The following is a 19,524-nucleotide window of genomic DNA, read 5'->3' as shown; positions in this document are numbered from 1 at the left end:
GGTTATTTGCACCACTGGGGGTGACAGGGGAGAGGCCTGCTCTGTAGGTTTCAGACTAATTCAGAACCAAATAAAAGTCATTTGTAGATTTATTTGGGAGCACTCTTCTAAGCATGCACCTAGCAGCCAGTGATTGCGGTCTGTCTTCAGCTATGTGCATTTGAGCTCTGCCGTGCTGTGAAACAAAGCAGATTTTAAGAGGACTTAATTTACAAGACTAAGGTAGAATACAGGCTTTTTTTTTCCCCTCGGCTTACATTATTAGCCTAACTCTCATCACTAACTGCTTTCACTGATGATGAATTTGAGAAGCAGCTCATGCATTTCGATAGAAGCCTGTCTTATAACAAAAGATTTGAATCTATCTCCAAGAAACACGTAGGTTGCTGGTTGGCCTTTTCTTAGGGGGTAGAAGTTCCCTCCCTATAGCTTTGTAACTGGGCTCAGTACAAGGAAAGTAGGATGTAGCCTGCGTTACCTTCTAATGGTCCTTCCTGGCCTTAAATCTGTTCACGGCAATAGTTAAACCGTCCAGGCGCACACGGCCTTCAACACGGGACCCTGCAGAAGAAAAATGGGTCTCTGTCACAAAGAAAAGGCAGCATTCCCCAGGGCCCTCACGCGTGCCTGGGTGTAAGGTCGAACACAGAGCAGCTTTTGGAAGACCGACAGTCGCAGCGGAGAAGACCGAGCGTGCCGAAGGGCGTTGCTGCTTCGCCCCGTTTCCTGGCCAAACCTCAGCACACAGAGCCCTCGGCGGCTCAGCGATGCTCCCGGGTTTGGTCCGAGCCTATGAACAAGCCAAGGTGAGCAAGGACAAAAAAAAAAAAAAAAAAAAAAAACCAAAAAAAAAACAAAAACAAAAACAAAAACAAAGAAACAAACAAAAAAAAAGACAAAAAGCAGAGGCTGGGAAACGCAGCTGCTCTCTTGGGGTCGGATGACAACGGACCAAGCCTGCAGCCAGAGCTCCGACCATCCCCAGCGCCCAGCCCCGACGCGCCCCGGCCGGGCGGGGGCACCCGGGCTCGCAGCTCCAGCCCCGCTCCGCTCCGCCCCGCGCCCGCCGCCTTCCGGGGCCGGGCCGGCACCGCGCCGGGATGCGGCTGCCGCGGCCGGGTGTCGCGGCCCGGGGCTGGGGCTGCGGCGGTGGGGCGAGCCGATCCCCGCCGCCGCTGGCAGCCCTGTCCCGGGTGCTGCGGCTGGAGCGGAGCCGCCGCGCCGACGTGGTGTTCCCGCTGCAGAGGCTGGCCCGCTACCTGGCTCCCAGCACCGACACGGCGCGGTTCCGCCTCTTCCAGCCCGGCCTGGCCGCCCTGCAGCGCGCCGAGGCGCTCTTCACCTCCAGCCGCCACCACGCCATCGACTACGTCAGCTCCGCCGTCCGCATGGACCATGTCCCGCCGCTCACCCTGCCCGAGGTCAGGGCGAGACCCTCAAATTCCCCCCCACCCCACCCCCCTACTCTTCGGCTGGGGGCCCTGGCCGGGCTGGGGGGGCAGCGGCGTCCCGGCCGCGGGGGCCGGAGATAAACGTCGGCGGAGCGCTGCACAGTGCGTGGTGCGCTTATTGTGGCTTTAAAAAAAAAAAAAAGTTTTTTTGTTGTTGTTGTTGTTGTGGCTCCCCGGTTGTCTGGTGTGTCCCGCACAGGACAGGGCTGACCTCGGGCAGCGGCACTAAAGGCTGAGGAGTGACGGGGACTGGCTGCAGCAGGAGGCCAGACGCGTTGGGTGAGGGGCGGTGGAGGGGTGTAGAAATACAAAATCCTCTCTCTGCCTCTCCTGCTGCAGGTGTGCTTCATCGGCCGAAGCAACGTAGGGAAGTCATCTTTAATCTGGGCCTTGTTTTCACTGTCTCCAGAAGTGGAGGTCAGGGTGTCAAAAACTCCGGTAAGTGGCATTTTTAACTTCCCTCCCTCTTGGGGGTGCCAGCCCAGAGGATGGGGCTGAGAAGGGCGAGAGGAAACAAGCTCTTGGGTAACTTGAAGAGGGAGGAGAGCGTGCCAGCCATGGCGGCCACTGGCAGACGGCTGGCGCGTGCCTTGCTCTAGCAAAGGAGAAGGTGGAAAGAACCCGGCGTAGCTCTTCAGCCAGGGCTGGCACGTGTGCCAGACAGAGGAGTCGTACGCTGAGCAGACGTGATGTAAAGCCCTTTGGGAAGAACCAAGCACAGAGACCCGTGAAGGTATTTTTAGTCTGTTTTAAGGACAGAGCCACATAGGATTGCTACAAGGGTAGGAGACTAGGCAGCTGAAAGCAACAGTAGGGTTTTTGCAGCCTTCTCAGAGGGGGCAGGGTATAGTACAGAGATGTTTTGCGGACCATCACCTAGTCCACTGCTTAAAACAACTTTTAAGAACCACCTCCTTCCTTCATCTTACCTTTTAAAAAAATAAAAAAATCCTCTCCCCAGGGCCACACGAAGAAGATGAATTTCTTCAAAGTAGGGAAGTACTTTACGCTGGTGGATATGCCAGGATACGGCTACCGTGCCCCGCGAGACTTTGTGGAAATGGTGGAGGCCTATCTGCAGGAACGGCACAAGTAAGGGACTTAATTGTACCTCCTCAGAGCAGTGAAAGCCTGACACCTATATACAGTGTCATGTAATTAGGTGAAAAAAAAGCAAGAGGGGTAGCTACTTCCAGTAGCAGTACTGATTAGTTCTGACATAATTTCCCTGGGAGCCTCTGTGACGTCACTCATTCATGCTTAGACAGATCAAAACAGCAGAAAAGAGTGAGGTGCTGCTCTGTGCTGACCCTCAGCTCCCATGCATGGCATTTCTTGGCTCTTCCTATGCCCAGATCCCGTGGTGGTCTTGTTGATGAATCTGGAAGTAGCAGAGCAGGCATGAAATAATGATGGTGACTACAGTTGCTTCTGTTTCTGGCAGCTTGAAGAGGACTTTTCTATTAGTTGATGGTGTAGTAGGACTCCAGAAAACAGATCATATTGCAGTAGAGATGCTGGAAGAGTTTGGGATTCCTTATGTGGTAGGTAACGCTTTATTCTCATGTTGCTTATAAGCTACAAATAATCTATAAAGGCGTGTGTCCTCTACCTGAGCTTATGCAAGTCGTCCTTCCTAAGTAGTAACTCCCTCCTTTTATTGTTAATAAAACAGGCCTAAAATGTGTTGAGGGTGGGGCAAGTGGGATTTAAGGGATTTTTTTCTTGATTTATTAAACAGACACTTTTTTTTCAGTACTCAGCTTGAGGAGCTCGAAAAGGTCCACTCCTTATGCAGGCCATAGAAGTGTTTTGGTGAACTGTATTACACCATTTTTTCCCCCCAAGATATGACCCAGAGCTTTCAGCCTGCCTTACAAGATGGACCAGGACTCTTACAGATGTTCCAGGCTAGCAGCAAAAAAAAAAATCTTCTTTTCCTCTTTTAATCCTCCTTTTCTGGATTGATGCAGATGGTGTTAACAAAAATTGACCGAGCTTCCAAGGGACTGTTGTTGAAGAACGTACTGGAGATCCAGGAATTTGTGAAGGAGAAAACTCAGGGATGCTTTCCTCAGCTATTCCTGGTCAGGTAAAGCTCTTCACCGTTGCTGCTGTTTCCTTTCAGGCGATGATTTGCAATAGGGCAGACTACCTGAAATGGATCTGTCTGCTCTAGAGGTGGCACGTCTCTGTGCCCTGAGGATGGAGGGTGGGCAAATGCCCCTTTCCTTCTTCCCCCTCCTCTGCAGGTGAGCGGAGTGCAGTTTTCAAGGCTGCTCTTCCTTTGGCCTTTCTCCGAGGAGGGCAGCAGTCCCTGTGCTGCGTGCTAGTGGGCTTTGCCATTTTATTTGGAGTTGTGTTAAGAGTAGCAACCTGTAATTGTTTGATTACATAGCTGAAGTGCGTACTCCTGATGAGGTTGTACTGCACTGTGGGAAATGTCATTTTGCTTGTATCACTCCAAGACACAGCAGCATCTGGCACTGAACATCCATGCCTTTGTTTCCACAGTTCTCTGGAGTTTTCGGGGGTTCACTTGCTGAGGTGTTTTGTAGCCCACATTACTGGAAACCTGTCTACTGTAGAGGCCAGCTGAAAAGACTGGTTCCCGATCTGCTCTGGCTTATCCAGAACAAAAGGTACAAAAATTAGGTCTGGATTTTTGTTGTAAATAACCTGAGGTACTAGATTTTATTTTTAATAAACTTACATACATTTTTTAATAAATTAATATTTGTAAGGCTAAGCTTTTTGTTTAATAAATTGATCAATTCAGGAGGTTTGCACTATGAATGAATCTAGATTATTATAAAACTCTTTTATAAAACCTACATGATTGTGCTAAGGAGAAAAAAAGCAAGGAGAACCTCCAAAGAGGAGCTAAGTTTTAATACAGCATTTCCTCTCCCTCCAGCTAATTGTTCAAAAAGCTACCACTGCATGCCTAAGCTCTGCTATATTTAGGATGCTAGAGATAGTCTAGTAATCTCATTAATAAAAAAGACATTTGTTCAGAAAAGAAAAACTATACCCCTAACGTTAAGCAAACTGTAGTTGCCCAGTTGAATTGAATGGTAGACAGAGGTTTACTTCTCTCAGCTTATGTAGCATGGGCCAAAAACTAGCACCTGTGCAACCTGCCTGCTCTAAGGTCTCAAGTGGGAATAGCCAGCACATTGTCTGTGAAGGTGTGTTTAGGACTTCTTGTATATTTTACTTTTCTAACTCTTCTGCACTGTGCGTTCAATAGGTGCAGCATGACAGCACGCCTCGCTTGCATACATCGAGTCGTCCCCGTTCCAGGTGGATGAAGGAAAGGACGCATCTTTAATGGGGTCTACTTTTTGATCACTGTTGGCTTGAAATGGAGTGGAATAAAAGACTGACATCTAGGGCAGCTCTTCTTCTGCACTTTATCATCAGTCAGTGCTGCATCTACCTTCTCTTTTAAATCCAGCATGGAGTTCTGCAGCTGCACTTGGATGAATTGCCAGAGATGAGGCGCATTGTCCATTATCTGCATCTGTTCCACTCTGGCAGCTGAAGCGCAATACTGATGGCCCGTATTCTTTAAGGGCAGTGTAACAGCTTGCAGAACTGTGTCCCACAGCAGCTGTACCTGGCTAAGAGCACCTGAAGCTGTCCGGTTGTAAGTTACTGAATCGGACAAAGGGACTGCCATCAGTAGCTGTAGCTGTACAGGAGAATTTAGACCAAAGCTATTAAGTGCTTATGTCCACCTCTGGCACTCAGTCTTGTCATGTCTTAACATTGCCAAATGTGGGTATGCCGTGGTCAAAGTTACTTACATTAAGTGTTTAAACTTCAAGAAGGGGCAGTTATTTTGTGAACCACTCTTGAGGGTGAGGAGTGTTTTGTTCTAGTGTTTTGTTTCATTATGGAATTTATTGTAACTCTCAGATTAGATGTGAGGTGAGGTCTGTTATCAACATAGATGTAAGAAGTGGAGGGTGTGAGGAATGCAGTAGAAAGATGTGGATCTCTAGTTTCCGCATCTTAGCGGAGATCAAACCTGTAATTCTCTAATATTTTACTTTAATTTCAAAATGCTCGAAAGCAAACCAGCCCATGGGATGCTTGATCCTAGGTGGAAGTGCAGTAGTAGCTAGACAGATGGAACAGGTGCAAGTGAACACTTCAGGAATAACCTTTTCTTAGTATCTTAAACCTAGCATCTTCCAAAAGCATCAGTCTTATCAAGGCTGTAATTTTCAATGCCTCACTGAAGAGCATCTGAAAATAAGCTGTATATGTAAAAAAAAATGCAGTTCTGTTTTCAGTCCCTCTTGAGAACAAAACCCCTCATAGCACTAGGAAGTCTTTTATTAACCACTTAAAGACATAAAGTATGTCTGGTAAATCCATTTGTATAAAAAGTGCTTTAAAATGGCAGCAGACTGTGAATTGGACCCCATGATCCTTGTGTGTGTGTACGGTTGCCTTGAGGTGTCCTTCGTGGAAGCCACGTGGAGCCCTATAGGCCATACATTTTCTTAACAGCTGTACAAGAAACAGTAGGTAGTCTTATCCTGAAGAAGAAGCTTTACCTGTGGCCACATCTGGGTTTTCTGCTGTGTTGGCCAAAAGATCTTCATTCACAAATGCTTCAGATACTGGAATAACTCTTGCATTTTGTTCAGCCATCTGCAGGAGAAAACACCAGTTTGTTACACACAAGAATCAGTGCCCCTGTGACAGGAAAGCTGGTAAATAAAATCAAGTCTTCTCCTTCATGTAAACATTAAAAGTTACGTTTAAGTGCTTTCATGGGAACATGCCTTGGGTAAAGAGGCATCTGACACACTAGCAGACTCCCTTGCCAAGTTTTTAAGGAACATGCTGTGTTGCTGAGTGAGGAACTGCACTTTCTGAGGCCAGGCACACACAAGCTCTCCCTTTTTCTTCCCCACTCATTGACCAGTGGTGGGCCTGGCAGCATAATGAAGTGGTAGAGATCACTTCAGTTTTTAAATGCTTTTGATGTCTTTCATTGTTTGCAGTGCATACATCACGCTGCAGACACCCAGCATTAGCTTGTAAAGCTTTGCCTCTTCTGCACCTGCCATTTACAGAAATGATGCTGAGTACAGGCTCCTACAGAAAAGGATTTCACCTTCTGTGTCCTATCAGGTCTTTCAGTAGTACTTCCTCCTTTTTTTCCTCTAATGTGTCTGGTCTAGTCTGTGACCGTAACGCTGGCACTGACAAAGCCAGTATTTTGACCTTATTCTTGCAGCTGTCCCTTAGAGTCACTATAGCATAGAATGCATTTTAGTAGGGACCTTGAGCAGATACTACATCAATCATTTTATTAATCTTAAAGAAGTAACCTAAACAGGTTGCTTGGTTATTTTTAAAAAGCAGAGGCTCTTTTTTTAGCAGGTAGATATTTCAGATTTAGCCTCTCTGAGGCATTTACACAGGCAACATGCACTAAGGCAGAAGGAGCTCTGGTTTACCATCACTTTGAAGGTTGTTTCTGTGTTGCCTTCCTTCACAGATTTAATTTAACACTAATTTAACACTGTCCAATCACTTGTTAAATACTTGATCTCTAGCTACTTCAGATATAATTAGTCTGCTTTTAAGCACCTCTTATATAAGCACTGAAAACTTTTTTGCTCAATAAGGTAATTATTGAACAGCCATCAACAGTTTAGTTAAATATACAGCAATTTTTTTTCAGAGGAGATAGTTCATTTTTGTATTCTAATCTGCAATGGTATCTGTGCACCTTGTGGCACTGTCGTAGTTCAGCCCTGATTGGGACCAGACTACGCAGTCTCTCTCTCGCTCCCCCCACCCTCCAAGAGAATAGGAGGAGATGATATAGGAAAAACGGCTCAAGGTTTGAGATAAGGATGGGGAGAAATCCTTAAAGTTACCATTATGGGCAAAACAGACTCAACTTGGGGAAAACTATTCATTTATTTCTAAAATTAGCAGGAGAATGAGACAGGGAACAAGATAACCTCCCCCCACCCCTCCCTCTTCCCGGGCTTAATATTATCTCTACTACCTTCCCCTCCCGAGCGGCACGGGGCGGGGAAAGGTAATGGGGGTCGCGGTCAGTTCATCACGCGTTGTTTTACGCAGCTGTATCATGGTCAGGGGAAGAACTCCTTGCATTCCTCCTCTGCTCCAGCGTGGGGTCCCTCCCACGGGCCACAGTCCTTCATGAAACTGCTCCGGCGTGGGGCATCTCTTCCACGGGGTGCAGTCCCTCTAGAACAGCTGCCCCAGCGGGCCCTCCATGGGCCACAGCCTCCTTCAGGCCTCCACCTGCTCCGGCGTGGGGTCCTCCACGGGCTGCAGGTGGATCTCTGCCCCTCCATGGGCCTCCATGGGCTGCAGGGGGACAACCTGCTCCACCATGGTCATCACCACAGGCTGCAGGGGAATCTTGGCCAGGAGCCGCATTACTCCTCCCCCTCCTTCTTCACTGACCTTGGCGTCTGCAGCCGTTCCTCACAACAGGCTGGCAGATGCCTCTCAGGATCCTTTTCACATCTTATTCACTTCAAGTTCTCATCTCCTCTCCACTTCTTGCAGCCAGGCCGGGCCGAGTTGGGCCCAGTCTGCTGCCCAGCGGGAAGCCAGAGGGTGAGGCCTGCAAGGCCCACAAGGCTCGTGCCTCCCCCTCTCTGCCCCCCGCTCAGCTGCTTCACATCTTCTCCCTTTTTTTTTTTCTGTTTTCCCCTTCTTAAATATGTTATCGCAGAGGCGTTATCATGGGACATTCTGCTACCAATTGGCTCGGCCTTGGCCAGCAGCAGGTCCGCCCTAGGCCTGGCTGAGTCCACTGAACAAAGGGGAGCGACTTCTAGCAGTTTCCTACAGAAGCTACCACCTTAGGCCCCCCCTCACTAACAAAACCAGAACAGGCACATTTACAAAGTTTATACAAGACAATAAATCCACCACTTGCACAGACATAGCTTCTTAAACCAGTATTTTCTTTGAAAAGCATTGAGAATGATAGAGAACATACTATGCCAATAGTAAGGGGGCGTGGGTGTCAGGGAATAAATCTTAGTGCTCTTCTTGCTAATACTATTCCCCAAGAAGTTATTCTCCACTGGTTCTTGTGTGATGAATGCAGTGCTGCTGGACTGTTGCCCTCAGCCCTGATGCAAGTGCAGAATGTGGTGCCTTGGGATGGCACCAGCCCCGAGCTCCCTCAGGGAAGGCTGTTTAGACTCGGACACCGAAAGGCACTGTACTCACCTCTTTTGAATTCATTCCTTGGGATCCTTCAGTGCTTCATCAAGCCTCTCTCGGACTCTACTCTCCAGTATGGTTTTGCTTTTCCAATGTCTGCACCTCAGCTGCACCTTTTCCTTCTTCCTTTTCAGCTTGCTAGAGAAATATCTTTGTTCAAACTTAACTTAGCAAGGCATTTATTATACTGGCAGAGTGAGCCTCCTGCTGGAGACATAATGGATTTTTCGTTATAAGGAAAAAATTCTTCTAAGACAAATTTTTTCTTAACGCAAATCCTGACAAAGGCACAAGAAACTTGTGTCTCTGAAGCATCAGCAGAACTAGCTTAACCACTGACAACAATTTATGAAGGATGTAAGCTATTGTACAATTCAGAAGTATTACTTAACAGGGAAAAACAAATGCTCTTAAATCAAGGCCCACGTAGATTTGGTAGGACTTCCGAACTACAGCTGCCTTTGTGCTTAAACATGGTAAAAAACATTGTGCTGACATTTGGAGATTCTTTTTCTTAAAAAAAAAAAACAGGTGTGGGAAACCTAGTACTCAGCTCCCAGTTACAAGAGACATTTCAGAAATTGTAGAAATTGATGATGGAAAAAAAATAAAATAAGGAATAATACCAATCCCTTGCAAACCTTGGGGAAAAGTTGCCAGGTAGATCTGTAAATAAGCCAAGCACAATGACATTTTGCAAGCTGTCCTTTTCTCCCTTTCTACCTATATCTACTTAGCCCATATTTAAAAGCTTAGCATGTTGTAAGAGCATGTACCAATGCCATCAGAAAAAGGAAGAACAAACCACAAGTTTACTTTCACCTTTTTTTTAAATGGTCTAAAAGCTATAAAGTCCTAAATATTTAGAATTCGTACAGATTACAAGGACATTTACTTCTACAAAGCCTTTTCCTGACAGAGGAAGCAACTCTACTGTAACTGCACCAGTATCTTATCTTAGATTGTTAAGTTTCATCTTCAGTTTCTCCTGAACAGACCTGGGCATCAGCAGAAGCATATTCTCTCCCAAGTCATGGATAATCTGAAAGGGAAATTCCGTAGTTCATTTGAGATCCCCTTTCCATAAATCCCTGTCACAGTGTGGCATGCAATCTTTCAACTTCTCAATACCAGCAAAAAAAAAAAAACAAACCCAAACCCAGGCCCACTGACTTCTGTGTGACATCCTAGCTGCTATTTTTCCTAAAATGAAAGTCAGAAATTGACATAGATTTTGAGCTTTGATACAGCACATCCACCGTTTTGCATATTTGCAGAATATATAGCTTTATACTTAGTATATTACAAGTGCTCAGGAACTGTCAGTCTCAACTCTCAAATCAGCTCCCTACCAAAGGCAAAGAGGAAGGTGCTCTCACATTAGCTGTTCCATAATTATCTGTTACAAGGATAAATGTGCCTTCTTCACAAGCTTTGGGATGAGAGGAGAGGCCAGTAAGGGTGACAGCGTCGTGGGAGTATGTTACAGATCACCCAACCAGGGTAAAAAGAGGATGGACACTTCTCCTCTCTTTAAGCAACGCCAGGAAGTCTCTGTATCAGACTCTGATTCCGATGAGTGGCTTGAATCTCCCTGGTATCTGCTGGAAGGGCAATTCGACGAGATGGAAGCAGCCAAGACTTCCATGGGGTGTCGGGAACAACTTCATGATACAGGGCTTGGATGGGCCAGCTAGGGGTGACACACAGTTGCATCTGCTGCTCACTAACAAAGCACTCATTGAGGACATGGTAATCAATTTGGCTGTAGCAGTAATGAAATAGTGGACTTGAGGAGCCTGAGGCGAGTGATAAAATTGAGTAGTAGATCTTGGACTTCAGCTTACTCAGGGAACAACTACATGGGATCCCATGGGAGGCAGTTCTGAAGGGCAAGGGAGCTCAGGAAAGCTGGCAGTCTTCAAAGAGAGCACCTTCCAAGTGCAAAAATGAGCCATCCTCATGCTCGGGAATACAAGCAAGCATACTAGGACATTGGTTTGGCTGCACTGGTGTGGTGGTGGATGCCCCATCCCTGGAAACATTCAAGGCCAGGTTGGACAGGGTTCTGAGCAACCTGATCTGGTTGGAGATGTCCCTGCTTCTTGCAGGGGGGTTGACCTGCTAGCCTTTAAATGTCCCTTCCAACCCTAACGGTTCTAGGATTCTATGATTCCGATTCTGTGTTCTGGTGTTCCATTCCATGCCTCAAGCAGGGAGAGCGAGGGTTTCGCTACCCTGGGAAGTGGTCTGCACCTAGGAAGGAGGATTAGACTTTACAGGGTTTTTTTTTTCCCCTGAAGAAAACGCACTGTTGAAATCCTCCCGAGACCAAAGCAGCGGAAAAGGACGCCGGCCTGACATGCAGCAACCGCAGGCAGCTTCCAACCTCAGCGGCCACCCTCGCACCGACACGGAGCAGCCCGTAACCGCCGCCTCGCCGGCACGGCCGCCGGTTCCCCACGGAAAGCTGACAATCCGCTATCGACCCCTCCCCCGGGCGGAGCGGAAGGGGAAGAGGACCGGACGCCGCCGGCCCCGGCCCCCGCCCCCGCCCCCTCCCCGCCCCGCCCCGCAACGCAGCGGCCTCCGCGGCAGCGGGGGAGGAGCTGAGGAAGCGGAAGCGCTCCCGCCCCGCTCGGAAGCGGCAGCGGAAGCGGCAGCGGGGGTCATGGCTGACGAAGAGGAGGACGCGCCGGTGAGTGACGGGGAGGAGGTGGGGGGGAAGTCGGGAGGGCTGGACGAGATGCTCGGGGTGGGGAGCGCCTGGTAGCGCAGGTCCTCGCCCCGAACGACGGGGAGGGGGTAGGGGAAGGGGAAGGGGAAGGGCAAGGCGCTCCCTTACCGGGCCGGGCGCTGACGGCGACCTCCCCTCCGCTGTGCCCGTCTAGTTTGAAGAAGATGCGGAAGAAGCCGGAGGGAGCCTGGACGGCGGGCAAGGCAAGAGGAAGAGGCTGTTCTCCAAAGAACGTGAGTCCAGGCGGGACAGAAAGCCCTCGCTGCAGGGAGCCCGGCAGTGTTGGTGCTTTCTGTGGCTTGGGTGATGTCCTTCCCCCAAACACAGCTGAAACTCTGGGGAGGCAGCTGTGGCATTCCAAAACTCAGTTTTCCATAGCAAAACAGCCAGGTTCGTTCTGTGCCCTGGCTGAAAGTGCAGAAAGCTGTCGTGTAGACCCCCCCAAAAAAATATCACTAATGCATCCTCTGAACCTAACTGTGCCAAAAGTCAGTCACGCTGTCAGTGTTCACTACTCGGTTGGCTAAACGCATATTTAAAGAGTCTGTCATCAGACATGCTTTTCTGTATATACAGCACTAGGCTTCTGTTAGCTTCTCTCTACTTGCTTATTTCCTCTACGTTTGCTCAAAAATTGTCCTGCCCAAAAGACACGGGTGCCACCCGGGTTCCTGAATGTGTAGGCTGGTGAGCTCTAAGGAGGTGTGTGCTGCTGGCAGCACTGAGTGGGTGCGAGCAGCCTCAGGCTGAGTGTTTCTTTCTGCAGTAAGATGCATGATGTATGGATTCGGGGATGACCAGAACCCTTACACAGAATCAGTGGACATTCTTGAAGACCTGGTGATAGAGTTTATCACAGAAATGGTAAGTCAGCTCCAGACAGCATGGTCAAAACATCCTCGCTTAAGACTTTATTATTCAGAGGTTAATACCTCTGACTCAAATGCTGCAGTATCCCAGGCCCAAATCTCTGTTGCTAATAGAAAAAAAAGCTAAATTTAAGACTTTTTTCTTCCAAGATTAAGGCAAAATTCATGCATCTTGCTCCACGTGGATTTAGAACAGTGTCTAAAATCCTTAAGTAGCAGTTAGATTAGTATGTGGTGGGGGGCGGGGGGCAATACACAGCTGACTTTGGGGTTCACTGTGGCATCACTATATGTGCAGCTGACAAAAGACAAGGCTCAGCTTTGGAAGTCTATTGCCTTTTTGTGTTCTCTTTTTAAGTGGATGGGAATGTAGTTTGGCACTACAAAAGAAGTACAAGCATCTGGGCCCTGAAGCCATCGCTCTTCCAGACATTTGGCTACTATTTGAAAGTTTCTTTTGTTTCTTGAAAAAAAGTTATTCCTACTGTTTGTGGATACCCTTTATTTTGAAAGATTGGCCTTGCCTTCCCTCATCAAAATGCCCTAAACTGTCCAGTGATACAGGCATTTCACATTGCTTCCAAGTTCTGCCTGATGCTCTTCATCTTCAAGCACTCTGCAGGCTGGGTGTCCTACATGTAATCTGTCTGCAGTTTTGATGCCATTACTCTTGTGTGTATATAGTGGTGTGTGCTGGGTGTGACAGGCAGCGGGGGACAGCAGAGTGACACTAAGTCAATGGTTTACTGGGAAGTTCTCTTGTGACTGTGATGATGGTGCCCAGGTCCTGCACTTGCTTACTTTTATAAAATGACAGGAAATAAAGTGTAACTTTCTTAAAAGAAATTAAAGGGCAAAGGAACCTTGTTGACTTTCCTCTTTTCCTCCAACAGACACACAAGGCCATGTCAATTGGGCGGCAGGGTCGCGTACAAGTTGAGGACATTGTCTTTCTAATCCGCAAGGACCCTCGGAAGTTTGCCAGAGTTAAAGACCTCCTAACTATGAACGAAGAACTGAAACGAGCCAGAAAGGCCTTTGACGAAGCAAACTACGGATCTTGATTCTGTGTGCAGGCTGCACTGGTGCATTACTTGGGAAAGAATGTCTTGTGTTGTCTGGAAGTGTTATTCAGGCTGGAGTTCACTGCTGGGATGTCTGCTCTCACTCCCAGCCTTTTCTGAAAAGTATTCAAGCAGCTGAATGTTATCTGATTGTATGTGGTATACTTATATATTTTGTTACCATTTTATGAAACGAGAAAAGAGCTCTAAAAATTCTTGTAATGGCAGGAAGCCTGTTTGAAGTAGGACTACGTTGAATCAGCTATCTAGAGGGCTAACGACGGGTGATTCTCTACTACTATTTCAGTTATCTCTAGGTATTCCTGTGACAGGAAACCTAGAAAATGGATCTTAGTTAACCAGACATCTTCAAGGCCAAACTACTATAAAAGTTCTGGTTTTTGTTCTGTGTATGTTCTTTAAATAAAACATTTTCAGTTTGAACCCACGCCTCATAACTAAATTTATATTAACCAATTTACACAAGGTGCATAATACAGAGATTTTTAGTACTTAATTGGCATGGGAGTTTTTTTCTTCTTCTGTCCCAGTGGGCACAGCTCTTATGTTTTCTACTGCTATTCAGCCTAGGAAATGGAGCAGGAAGTAATCAGCTGCAGCCTTCTGCCATGGATGGTAACTATCTGCACCATGGATTTGACAGCAGCACTTAACAGGTCATCGAGCAATAGAGAAGGGACATGAAGTGAGGGTCCTGGACAAGGCTAGGTGAAAGGATGAAGACTATTCAGCTGTTTGGAACAACCCTCTTAAAAAAAAAAAAAGGTTGTTTTACAGAAATGTAATAAAATAGTTGGTACTTTTGTAGCAGAATTTTGAATGAGTTACCAAGATGCCATTAGGGTTTTGAGGCTTTTACTTAAGAAAATATAATTGGAACGATTTGACCTCTTTCCTGCTTGCAAGTCCAGGGTCAGACACCCATTGCTGCAAAAATAGAATCAATATCCATGTTCTCAGTAGGTTCTCTCCACACAGGGCCAGGGCTTCCTTCCAGCAGCAGCTGCTTAGGGGTCCCTGCTGTGCTTAGTTTGACACAGCCTGTATCGGAGCGTTCTTCCTGACTCAGAGGCCCATCCTGGTCAGCTGGGAGGATGAGTGATGCACTGTTCTCACCGAAAAGCTCAGACGGTTTTTGCTGAACAGTCTTCAGAGTTCTCTTCAAGCGCATGGATGATTTGATTCTCCTTCGAAAGAACCATGCCCTGAGGTAGTGCTTTCGCCAGCGTGCATTTTGTGATCCGTAGAGGAGGTATTTACAGACAGATGTTTTGACACAGCACAGTTTTTTCTTCAGCCTTAAGGGAAGGAAGGTACACAACACGTAACTTTACCAGCTGCTGAAGTGTCATGTCAGTTGGGGTTTGGAGAGATTTGGTTATTGGCGTTCTCTACCATTTTCCTTGTCATACCAAGGAAATAAAACAGCAACCTTGTACAACAGTAGCCAGGGCATTCTGAAGAAAGGTGACAGCCCTTGCATCATATAATCGTTACCAATGACCACGCACATGATTCAAGTTGCATTTTCATCCTCCCTCTTAAGTATTTGTGCATTTGCTAGCCTTTTAAATCCTTGCACAAATGACTGAAGCTCATCAGAATGTTCGTGTCAGAGTGTGCAGCAACCTGAACCAGTGATGCCATTTGAATTTAAAAAGAATGAGTTAGACCACTGTGTTTCTCTACATTGTAGCAAAATATGTACTATTCAAATGTAAAGTGTCAGATCCAGAAAGCCCGCACCCATGCAAATCTACCTGCATCCTTGAGCCTCCACGTGGTGCAGACGGTTGCTTTTCAACAACTTGTTACGCAGAAAATAAGCTTCTGATTTGAACTTGTTGCCTTTGCACCACAGAATAGCTTTTCTGAGGGCCTCTGACAGTTCCGCAAACGACGTAGCTGTTTGGACCATCTGTACAAGAGATCCAGTACGCTGTGATTTTGCTATACGAGAGGAAAGCGATGCTGATTTTGCTATAAAAGGTGTTGATGCAATGCTTTTATCCTGAAACAAAGAATAACAGAAATAGTTAGTCTTTTAAAAACATGACGTGCCTGATCCTCTCTGCTGGAGAGGAGCAGAGCAGTGAGGTGTCTGTGAGAACATTCCTTATTTTCTATGGAGAATGTGGAAGAGCAGATAATTAGAGGGGGCAGATAATTAGAATTTGTATTCCTGCCTACTCCCGACTTGCTCTCTGGTCATTTCATTTGTTGTACCAACAAATGCTCAAATTCATAAGGCAAAAATAGTAGTGATTTTCAGTGCAAAGCTTCGATACCAATTTTTGCTAAGCAAAAAATAAGGCAGGGAAAGGAAACACTTTCAATCAGGGATATCATCTTTTGAGTGTTAGGGTCTTTAAAGTTTAAAAAAAAAAAGTGTAAAATGGCACCATACAAACCTCTTGTGTTGGAGGTCTGGATGGTCTGAGTAAGCTCTTCACATCAAACCCCCGGTGCTTCCCTGCAAAGAGAGAAGAGACTTCCTACTATGAAATAAAGATGGTTTTAAGTCTTCGCACAGAGACACCGTAATGCTTTGCTCTGCTGAGCTCTCAGATCTCCTGCTGCCTCAGCAGGCTCACACATGTACTCAACATTTCCTGGGAAACTCAAGGGGGCTACACTCATCTCGTGTGGGAGCTGGCAAAAGATGAAGAGGATGCAGAGATTTACAGAGGGCTGCAAAGGAGAACCCAATGGGTAAACGCTTCACACAAAAACCTGGATGCCTGCAGACACTGGCCATAGCCGTGACTGCAGGGGAAGACTTGGGCACAGCCATGAACCAGCAAGCATGGGATACTTGCCTCCTCTCCTTACCACCTTATCTACTCCTGTATGAACAGTGCTCTTAGCTTCCCTCCCTATCCTTGGGCCCCATCTACACAGAGGCAGGAAAATACAAATGACTGTTTACAGGACCTGTATACCGTATTCGTTACCTGCTTCCCTTCAGGCTGTATCATATTTTAAAAAAACAAAACAAAAAGCCTCGCAATACTGACATTATCCACAGCTTTATAAAGGTAAGGGTACATGCAACGTTCTCTTCCTCTTCTAAGGCCAGGAGAGGGGAGTTTGTACTAGAACCGCACTCTGCGGGTAGTAGAAGTGCTTGGCTCTGTTGGACAGAGGCTGCAGTCAGTCTCTGAGATGTCAGAAACCAGTAGCACTGTGGCACAAGGCTTTACCTCTGCTGGTTCTGGTCACCAGAACTGGCTCTCCAATATCCACAGGGCATGGGATGTTACAGTTTTTCACAGCACTCATGCAGGTCACAAAGTTTCTCTTTTTCCCAGCCTCTGAAGCTGCCTCTGGCATTGTTGGGAAGAGCTTCTTCAGCCAGCTGTTAGGTTTTCTTCTTGTAAGCATTTTAGCCTTTTGCTTCTTCACCTCAGAAGAAACAGTCACTCCAAGGAAGTTAGTGATATCAGAAGGGAAGGTAAAGTCCTTGATATAAGGCATCTGTTGGGTCTCAGATACCAGATGAAGTGATGTTGACAACATGCCATACAAGGACATAAGGCTCTGCAATATACACCTGTACTGAATCCTGAAGAGAGAAGAAAGAAAGGTATGGAGTCTCCTCTAGCAAAACCTTGTGCTCACTGAACAACTACCTTCAGCTCAAGCAGAAAAGGTGATGAAACAGATTCCTAGCTGCCCTTTCCCTATTCCCCCTCAACACAAGAGCACTTTTTTTTACACCCCATCACCATGCTTTCCTTAATATTAGTCTGAGCTTTAAGGAACTGTTGAAGATCAGAGTGTAGGAGTGACCTGACTAGTAAATCCCTGATCAGAGCCCCTCTGCTTCCCTAGAGCTTTGCGGAGTGCCACACTTGGCACTCCACATGTTCCCAGGACACATCCAAATAATTGGACAAGAAGCCTTCCCTCAAAAGCAACTTAAATCAACTCAGGACAATGGTACTGGCACGGATCCTGTACAAAGCTCTACGTCTTCTGGGGAGAAAATTCCTTGTGCCAAAGAACATTTTACAGAGTTCTACACAATGCTGTTACTCCTTCACCTACAGACAGCAGTTACTTTCTCAGTGTTGTTCTGCCATACTGAGAGAGACCAAACCAGTGATTTCCCTGGAAAACTCAGCAGTATCAAAGAACAACTTTATCCCAACCTTTCCATTTCAGCATGAGGCAGGACTTACTGCCTGCTGCAAAGAGTACCAGATGTGAGTGTTTGTGGCAGGCTGGCATTAACTTTGCAATTTTATTAGTGCTACATAAAGTTTGCTACGAAACAAGGACAAAGCCTTCCAAAACAGCATGTAAGAAGTCTCCCTCCACTTACACAACTCTTGAGGTGCTAGAATCAAGTCCAAAAAGGGGCAGAGACCTGCCCTTCCCCACCCCCTCCTCCCAAGTGAATAAAGCTCACTCAGCAGCAAGGCCTAATTAGAAGCCCTTCTCCCTGACAGGCATGTCAAACAGACATCAAAAAAGACAGACTTTTGAATACACAAACCATAGCCGGCTCAACATCCCCGAAGCCACAGTGTTCAAAAGTATGAATTCTTCTGAGCAGAGATGTTTAATGGACAAGCTGAAGATTACACCAGTTAAGGATGAAAAATAAACAGCATGTAATGAGACTTGCTGAACACACCAACTAGAGGCAATTCACAAGGCAATATTCTGGATAATTTGGGAGACGAATATCCAAACTTTGGGTTGCTCAAGGCCAGAAGAGCAGCAAGCCAACCGCCTAAGGTTCCTACATAATAACTTGCAAATAAGATGTTGGTTATCAAATAAACTCCAAGTTGCACACATGAAATTGCACAGTTGGGTCTATCAGCAATATAGAGCCTAGAGCAGACCTAGTTTTGGTCTCATGAGGTGCTGCTGGTGAACTGTAAGAATGCTTTTATGGTGAAAAAAGGATACAGAAAAGCTTTACAGCAACAGTCCAGCAGACGCAGTATGAGCTTGCAACCTCCCAATACCTTCACAGCCACTGTTTCCAGCACAGGCTGGCTGGGAACTAAGCACTCTGCATGGGCTTGGGGTACATTTTTCCTGTGTTGACACAACAATGAGGAGATGGTTATTACAATCTAGCATTTTCCCCCTTTAGCTCTGCAGACTGAGTTAATGGACATATCCCATATAACCCATGGGATGATGACACTTACTTGGGAATCAGTCCTGCTAGAGTTTCAATGCAGCCCACCAAGTTCATCTTCCACAGGCGCTGCAAGCATTGTTCTACCTAGAGAAACAGAACGCTCCTTTGACTGGTATTTTGAGAGACGGGAGAGCCTCGGTCTAAGCACTGCCACTATATTAAAATTACACCTTCCCCTTATCAGTGTAACAGCACAAATCACAGGTTTGTGTGATGGAACGTTCTGGTATGTTCCTGTATCTGGACTATGATGAAAAAGATCCCTTTATCACGCTACTGTGAATAAGGAATTAAGCGAAGGGCTTGTTAATTGGCGCTGCATGGTTTCTCCTGCAGCATACAGCAGCCTTTGATATTGGCTTTCCAGAACGAAAATGCATAATTAAATCAAGAAGGTGACAGCAATTCCTGTTCCACTACAGCTGTCTGAAGACACCGACAATCCCTTTAGCTGGAAAACCGGGCTCACTTTTCTCCTGCAACCACAAAGTGCCGGACAGAGCAGCCTAGGCCCCTCCGCCGGCCAGCCGGGGCGGCTCCTCACCTGCTGCAGGGCCAGGTAGGGCCGGTGCCGCAGCAGCCGGCTGTGGTACACGTAGAGCACGGCCCGCAGGACGCGTCCCTCGGCGGCCAGGCCCGTCCCCGACAGCCTCTTGCCGGCCATCTCGCACCGCCGCCGCAGCGCCGGCAGCCACCTCACTGGGGGAGAGAGGGTGACAGACACGGCCTCAGCGCCCGCCGGCGGCCCTCCACCTCCCCCAACGGCCCCGCGGCCGGCCACCACCCACACACCGGCCGCCACAAACACCCGGGAGCGGCCTAAAACGCCTCCCAGGCCTCCCCGGGCCCAGGCCCGTGCCACGTCCCGACCCGGACCTGCAGGGTGCTCAGCCGCCAAGGCCACCGTCGCGCTGCTGGCGGGCCACGGCACGTCCAGCCGGTTCCACGCCGCCTCGGGCGCCGCCATCTTCCC

The 19,524-nt window shown here is 47.4% G+C and overlaps 3 protein-coding genes across 4 annotated transcripts; 2 read left to right on the top strand and 1 right to left on the bottom strand.

Annotated features, from left to right (window-relative positions):
* The first annotated feature begins 1,080 nt into the window (after window positions 1-1,080).
* Window positions 1,081-4,851, top strand: GTPBP8 (GTP binding protein 8). Its single transcript, XM_086761406.1, has 7 exons — window positions 1,081-1,421; window positions 1,791-1,889; window positions 2,413-2,543; window positions 2,896-2,995; window positions 3,425-3,543; window positions 3,966-4,093; window positions 4,705-4,851. The coding sequence occupies exons 1-6, from the start codon at window positions 1,101-1,103 to the stop codon at window positions 4,048-4,050; spliced, it is 855 nt and encodes a 284-aa protein (XP_086617532.1). The 5' UTR covers window positions 1,081-1,100; the 3' UTR covers window positions 4,051-4,093; window positions 4,705-4,851.
* A 926-nt stretch (window positions 4,852-5,777) lies between these two features.
* RMP64 (ribonuclease MRP subunit p64) lies at window positions 5,778-19,520 on the bottom strand. 2 transcript variants are annotated; one of them, XM_086761388.1, is made up of 10 exons: window positions 19,428-19,520; window positions 19,096-19,250; window positions 18,559-18,635; window positions 18,311-18,442; window positions 17,889-17,966; window positions 16,591-16,952; window positions 15,799-15,860; window positions 15,148-15,398; window positions 14,276-14,685; window positions 5,778-6,119 (listed from the first exon to the last, which is right to left on the bottom strand). In XM_086761388.1, exons 1-9 carry the CDS (start codon window positions 19,516-19,518, stop codon window positions 14,301-14,303), a joined length of 1,593 nt encoding a protein of 530 aa, XP_086617514.1. In that variant the 5' UTR covers window positions 19,519-19,520; the 3' UTR covers window positions 5,778-6,119; window positions 14,276-14,300. The 2 variants fall into 2 exon arrangements, with proteins under 2 accessions (XP_086617514.1, XP_086617522.1); XM_086761396.1 differs by lacking the exons at window positions 17,889-17,966; window positions 18,311-18,442.
* TAF13 (TATA-box binding protein associated factor 13) lies at window positions 11,263-13,810 on the top strand. Its single transcript, XM_086761418.1, has 4 exons — window positions 11,263-11,394; window positions 11,588-11,666; window positions 12,200-12,297; window positions 13,196-13,810. The coding sequence occupies exons 1-4, from the start codon at window positions 11,368-11,370 to the stop codon at window positions 13,364-13,366; spliced, it is 375 nt and encodes a 124-aa protein (XP_086617544.1). The 5' UTR covers window positions 11,263-11,367; the 3' UTR covers window positions 13,367-13,810.
* Window positions 19,521-19,524: the final 4 nt, after the last annotated feature.

The sequence above is a fragment of the Chlamydotis macqueenii genome, chromosome 1 (assembly GCF_036417535.1).
Source record: "Chlamydotis macqueenii isolate bChlMac1 chromosome 1, bChlMac1.mat, whole genome shotgun sequence".
In the NCBI taxonomy this organism is placed as follows: Eukaryota; Metazoa; Chordata; class Aves; order Otidiformes; family Otididae; genus Chlamydotis; species Chlamydotis macqueenii.
This window is presented reverse-complemented; position numbering and strand designations above follow the sequence as displayed.

Bases quoted from the DNA above. Each gene is read 5' to 3' on its own strand.
- GTPBP8 (XM_086761406.1), top strand. From the start codon at position 1,101: ATGCGGCTGCCGCGGCCGGGTGTCGCGGCCCGGGGCTGGGGCTGCGGC. The intron at 1,422-1,790 runs GTCAGGGCGAGA...CTCCTGCTGCAG, and splicing joins CGCCGCTCACCCTGCCCGAG to GTGTGCTTCATCGGCCGAAG. The intron at 2,544-2,895 runs GTAAGGGACTTA...TGTTTCTGGCAG, and splicing joins TATCTGCAGGAACGGCACAA to CTTGAAGAGGACTTTTCTAT.
- TAF13 (XM_086761418.1), top strand. From the start codon at position 11,368: ATGGCTGACGAAGAGGAGGACGCGCCG. The intron at 11,395-11,587 runs GTGAGTGACGGG...GTGCCCGTCTAG, and splicing joins ACGAAGAGGAGGACGCGCCG to TTTGAAGAAGATGCGGAAGA. The intron at 11,667-12,199 runs GTGAGTCCAGGC...TTCTTTCTGCAG, and splicing joins GAGGCTGTTCTCCAAAGAAC to TAAGATGCATGATGTATGGA.
- RMP64 (XM_086761388.1), bottom strand. From the start codon at position 19,518: ATGGCGGCGCCCGAGGCGGCGTGGAACCGGCTGGACGTGCCGTGGCCC. The intron at 17,967-18,310 runs GTATCCTTTTTT...TGTAATCTTCAG, and splicing joins TGTTGCTGTAAAGCTTTTCT to CTTGTCCATTAAACATCTCT. The intron at 14,686-15,147 runs GTAGATTTGCAT...CCTTCCCTTAAG, and splicing joins GTGGAGGCTCAAGGATGCAG to GCTGAAGAAAAAACTGTGCT.